The sequence below is a fragment of the Hyalella azteca genome, unplaced genomic scaffold (genome assembly GCF_000764305.2).
Source record: "Hyalella azteca isolate HAZT.00-mixed unplaced genomic scaffold, Hazt_2.0.2 contig10505, whole genome shotgun sequence".
NCBI lineage: Eukaryota > Metazoa > Arthropoda > Malacostraca > Amphipoda > Hyalellidae > Hyalella > Hyalella azteca.
The window spans coordinates 53,642-59,641 of NW_025940543.1; the positions used below are offsets into that span (position 1 = coordinate 53,642).

General features: G+C 39.4%; 1 protein-coding gene across 1 annotated transcript; it reads left to right on the forward strand.

Annotated features, from left to right (window-relative positions):
• Positions 1-1,471: 1,471 nt before the first annotated feature.
• Positions 1,472-4,156, forward strand: LOC108664813 (heat shock cognate 71 kDa protein-like). The gene is made up of 2 exons (XM_018151508.2): positions 1,472-1,524; positions 2,162-4,156. Exon 2 carries the CDS (start codon positions 2,170-2,172, stop codon positions 4,087-4,089), a length of 1,920 nt encoding a protein of 639 aa, XP_018006997.1. The 5' UTR covers positions 1,472-1,524; positions 2,162-2,169; the 3' UTR covers positions 4,090-4,156.
• Positions 4,157-6,000: the final 1,844 nt, after the last annotated feature.

Genomic DNA, 6,000 nt, shown 5'->3' on the forward strand with positions numbered 1-6,000 from the left:
CATTCATACACATCTAACTATACAACGATGACGTACTGAGAGAGTTAATTGCCAAGTTGTATGACATTCAGAAACGCGTTAGCATGATTTAACATAATTTAAATCTGGAACAATTATTCTAGCTGAAAGTCAACCATAAAAAATAACATCATGTCGCTCTTAATTAAAAGTTGATAATTAAATAGTTTTTCCAATGCATATATATATATATATAATACAATGGGGAAAATAAATATTTAGTCAGTCACCAATTGTGCAAATTCTTCCACTTAAATAATGAGAGAGGCCTGTAATTGACATCATACGTAGACCTCAACTATGAGAGACAAAATATGTAAAAATCATTTTGATGGACTTTTAAAAAATTTATTTGCAAATAGTGGTGCAAAATAAGTATTTGGTCAATAACAAAAGTTCAATACATTGTTGTACATCTTTTGTTGACAATGACAGTGGTCAAACGTTTTTGGTACGTCTTTACAAGGTTGGTACACAAATTGCTGGTATTTTGGCCCATTCCTCCATGCAGATCTTCTCTAGAGCAGTGATGTTTGGGGGCTGTCTGCAGGCAACACGGACTTTCAACTCCCTCCAAAGGTTTTCGATAGGGTTGGGATCGGGAGTCTGGCTAGGTCACTCCAGGACTTTGAAATGTTTCTTACGAAGTCACTCCTGTGTTGCCTTGGCAATGGACTTGGGATCACTGTCATTCTGAAAGACCCAACCACGTTTCATCTCCATTGCCCATGCTGACAGAAGGAGGTTTGTACTCAAAATCTCACGATACATGGCCCCATTCATTCTTTTATGTACACGGACCAGCCGTCCTGGTCCTTCTGCAGTGAAAGAGCCCCAAAGCATGATGTTGCCACCCCCATGCTTCGCAGTTGGTATGGTGTTCTTTGGATGCAATTCCATCCACATTCACTTCCCTCCAAACACGACGAGCTGTATTTTTCCAAATAGTTCTACTTTGACTTCATCTGACTATATGCCATTCTCCCAATACTCTTCTGGAACATCCAAATGCTCTCCAGCAAACTTCAGACCTGCCTGATGTGGAGTGGCTTAAGAGGGGGACACGTCTGGCACTGCAAGATCTTAGTCCCTGGCGTCGTAGTGTGTTGCTGATTGTAGCGTTTGCAACGTTGGTCCCAGCTTTCTGCAGGTCATTCATTAGATCCCCCATTGTGGTTTTGGGATTTTTCCTCGCAGTTCTTGTGATCGTTTTGACCCCGCGGGCTGAGATCTTGTGTGGAGCCCCAGACCGAGGGAGATTAGTAGTGGTCTAGTAGGTCTTCCATTTTCTGATTATTGCTCCTACAGTAGATATATTTACACCAAGCTGTTTGCCGATTGCAGATTCGGTCTTCCCAGCCTGGTGCAAGTCTACAATTCGGTTTCTGGTGTCATCCGACAGCTCTTTCGTCTTCACCATAGTGGAGTTTCGAGTGTGACGGTTAAAGGTTGTGGGCAGGTGTCTTTTATATCGTTAACGACTTCAAACAGGCCCCATTAATACAGGTAACGAGTGGGGGAAAGTGAAGTCTCTTAAAAAAAGTTACAGGTCTGTGACAGCCAGAAATCTTGCTTCAATGTTATTGAACAAATACTTATTTTCCACCATTATTTGTAAATAAATTCATTTTAAGTCCCACAAAATTGTTTTCTATCCTTTTTTAACAGTTGGTTTCTCACAAAAGAGGTCTACCTATGACGTCAATTACAGGCCTCTCTCATCTTTTTAAGTGAGAGAACCGGCACAATTGGTGACTGAAATTTATTTTCCCACTGTATATATAAAAATGTTAGGTCTTCTATTGCGTACGTGGTAATCGTACGAAAAATCATCTGAAGGTAATTTGAGATGGAAAATATCGTCCAATGGCCACCAGAATAATTGTCTGTTCATCAAAAGTCGAATTTGCGTTTTATCTATTATTGGCTGGTGGAGAGAGAATGTAACTGTCATTCAGCGTACGTTGATATCGATGGTAAAACCTATTTCAATACCTTTAAATGTCTAGATTGTATTTTAAAGTTGTGACTGCATTCAAAATTGAGGTGCACTTTTGTGAAATGTTCTTGAAATTAATTTGTAACGAGTGAACCATAGAGTATGAACTGCACTTGAAATGAATAAAATGTTTTCATTCTGCAGAATCCAAGATGGTGAAAATACCAGCAGTTGGTATTGACCTAGGCACGACCTACTCGTGCGTGGCTGTGTTCCAGCGTGGCAAAGTCGAGATCATCGCCAACGATCAGGGCAACCGCACAACTCCTTCGTACGTCGCCTTCACCGACACTGAGCGTCTGATAGGTGATGCTGCCAAGAACCAAGTCGCCCTCAATCCTGTTAACACGATTTTTGACGCAAAACGACTAATTGGGAGAAAGTTTGATGACCCAACAGTTGCTGGTGACATGAAACACTGGCCCTTCAAAGTAATCAATCACAGCGACAAGCCAAAATTGCAGGTCGAATTCAAAAGGGAGATGAAAACATTTTCTCCCGAAGAAATTTCTTCTATGGTGTTAACTAAGATGAAAGAAATCGCAGAAGCCTACCTGGGAGGTGATGTAAAAGATGCTGTCATTTCCGTGCCTGCTTACTTCAACGACTCTCAACGCCAAGCAACTAAGGATGCTGGCGCCATTGCTGGCCTCAACGTCCTCAGGATTATCAACGAGCCAGCAGCTGCAGCCATTGCCTACGGCCTCGACAAAAAGGGAACCGGAGCTGGTGAGCGCAACATCCTCATCTTCGATTTGGGCGGTGGAACCGTCGGCGTTTCCATTCTGTCCATCGACGACGGCATTTTTGAAGTAAAAGCCACTGCTGGAGATAATCACCTTGGAGGAGAAGATTTTGACAATCGTATTGTCAATCACTTTGTTCAAGAATTCAAGAGGAAATACAAGAGAGATATCGAAGATAATAAGCGAGCTTTGCAACGACTGAGAACTGCGTGTGAGCGAGCCAAGAGGACTCTCTCCTCATCTGCACAAGCCAGCATCGAGCTTGATTCGCTTTACGAAGGCATCAACTTCTACACTTCAATTACCCGCGCTCGGTTTGAAGAATTGTGCGCTGACCTCTTCAGAGGAACCCTGGATCTCGTGGAGAAGTCGCTTCGAGACGCCAAAATGGAACAAGGACATATCCACGAGATAGTATTGGTTGGAAGTTCAACTCGTATCCCTAAAATTCAAAAGCTGTTGCAGGACTTCTTCTATGGCAAGGAGTTGAACAAATCAATAAACCCTGACGAAGCTGTTGCCTATGGTGCTGCAGTTCTGGCTGCCATTCTATCTGGTGACAAATCTGAAGCCGTTAAAGATGTACTCCTCCTCGATGTCGCCCCTCTATCAATGGGCATTGAGACCGCTGGTGGTGTTATGACTGCCCTCATCAAGCGGAACACTATCATCCCCAGTATACGCTCCCAGATCTTTACTACCTATTCGGACAATCAGCCCGGTGTGCTCATCCAGGTTTACGAAGGAGAGCGCGCTATGACAAAGGATAACAACCTCCTCGGCATGTTCGAGCTCATAGACATCCCTCCCGCCCCTCGGGGCGTGCCTCAGATTGAGGTCTCCTTCGACATCAACGTCAATGGCATCTTGAACGTGTCTGCCGTCGACATGTCCACCGGCAAGAAGATCAAGATAACCATCGCCAACGACAAAAGTCGCCTTAGCAAGGAGGAGATCGAGAAGATGGTACAAGATGCCGAAAAATACAAGGAAGAGGATGAGAAGCAAAAGGAGAAGATTGCTGCCAAGAACAGTCTTGAGTCATACTGCTTCAACATGAAATCTACCCTCGAAGATGATAAACTCAAAGACAAGGTGCCAGAAGAGGAGCTCAAAAAGGCTTTAGGTGCTTGCAGTAAAGCCATCACGTGGCTGGATGCTAATCAGCACGCAGAGAAGAAAGAGTTTGAGAATACACAGAAACAGGTTGAGAATATTTGTTCTTATGTAATTAGCAAGCTCTACAGAGGTGCAAGTGCAATGCCCGGTGGTATGCCAGGAGCAGCATTTGGTGCCGGTGGTCCATTGAAAGAAAGGGTTGATTAATAAGTGACTTTTATGTCATTCGTTGCACCTTTACTGTTAGTAGAACCTTTTTATTACAACACTTCTCTTTAACTTCACTTCTTGTTTGTCTGTTTGTTTGTCTGTCTGTCTGCTACAAATCTTGTAATCGAAATTTAACACACTTCTACTTATCCTATCGATCTGAAATTTTGCATACTTGTTTAAAGTTGGAGACAATGCATGAATCAAATGTCAGAATAAATTATTTTAAAAAGTAAAAAAAAAATTTTCAATATTAAAAAAATTGAAAAAAGTAATTTTGTCAGCTACAAATCTTATGACTGATATTTGACACACTTTTACCTGTCTAATTGATCTGAAATTTTGCACACTTGTGTGAAGTCAGAGGCAATGCATGAATCAATTAATAGAAAAAATAATTTTGAAAAAAAAATTTATATATTAAAAAAATTCAAAAATTAATTTTTTAATATTCGAAAATTAAATGAGAAATTCATGGTAACTCTTTAAGATTGGAAACACTGGATTCTTTGGAGTGTTGTCTTTAAAAGGTAATTTTTAAACATATATTATTTTCTGAGAAAAAGAGCTTATTTCACTGTTTTATTATTAGAGTTAATTATCATATGTAATGAACACGTAGGACACACGAGATTTATTTCTAAAGTGTACCTCTAAAAGTTATTTATACTAATATACTAGTCGTGAAAATCTGTGCGAGCGTTTATTTTCTTTACCTTGTTCTGGATTTTCGTTTTGAGGTTTAGTTTTAATTTCTTATGCGATTCCTAAGTTAATAAATTTATATCAGTAATTTGTTTATTATTATGAACTTCCCAAATTCATTCATATTTTTTAGTAATTTCTGCAGGGGTAAAAGATTGCCAATGGTAAATTTCAACCATACTCATGATTCTTCAAATTTTCAAGTAATAGTGATATTACATTCTTTACATCCAACTCGGGTTATGTCAGGAATCATTTCAAATTAGTCCTGGCTAATTATTTATTTAAGCTATAAAATCATAGATAAATTAGATAAGCGATGCTGAAAGACGATGGGCGACGAGACGATCTGCTTTTTCTGAAAGGAAGGGAAAAATAATAATATTCTTTACAATATTTCACGCCCAAGCTAGGGATATTAAACTATCTAGTGAGCGCACCACGGCAGTATGGAAATTAATATTTAAAATTCATGCAAATATTTGTTTATTGCTCATTATTTCGTCAAGTTCTTCGTCGTCTACGATTAGAATTGCAGTTACCAAAAAACGATGGTGAACGGCCGGAGGCCTGATGATCAATGAAAAACCTGCAGGACCTCATGGTATTAACGGAGCATGGAAAAGCTGAGCCTCGTGACACTTCCAACTAAATGCTGGGAATGGTTTATGTGTGAGAGTTTTAACTCAACACTGGGAATGCTTTAAGTATGACAGTTTCGACTCAACAACGGGAATAGTTAGTGTGAGAGTTTCGACTCAACACTGGGAATGGTTTAAATGTGACAGTTTCAACTCAACACTGGGAAAAGTTTTTGTTCAAACACTTGTTCAAAGTTTTTGTTCTTCATTCGAGTGATGAATAGAAAGTACGGCTGTTTCGTATATGTTCAGTAGTAATTTAATGCATTAATGCGCGTCAATCTTTTTTCGTTCTGCTTTCTCATTGAAAACAGCTTCCGTATAAACGAATCATATATGAGGTTGAAAATTGCTTAACAAAATTAGTATTGCAGATGAGGTATGATTAGAAAATGTTTCGAACAAAGAACATGACAAGTAATCGGGTGTACGCAGTCAGATGAATTTTCACAATAACAACACACGAACTAATTTTTTGGGGATTTTGAATTTACTTTAATTTATCGAATTTACTTTATTTTTTATTTATTTATTGAATTTATTTTAACAAAGTTAGTGAAAA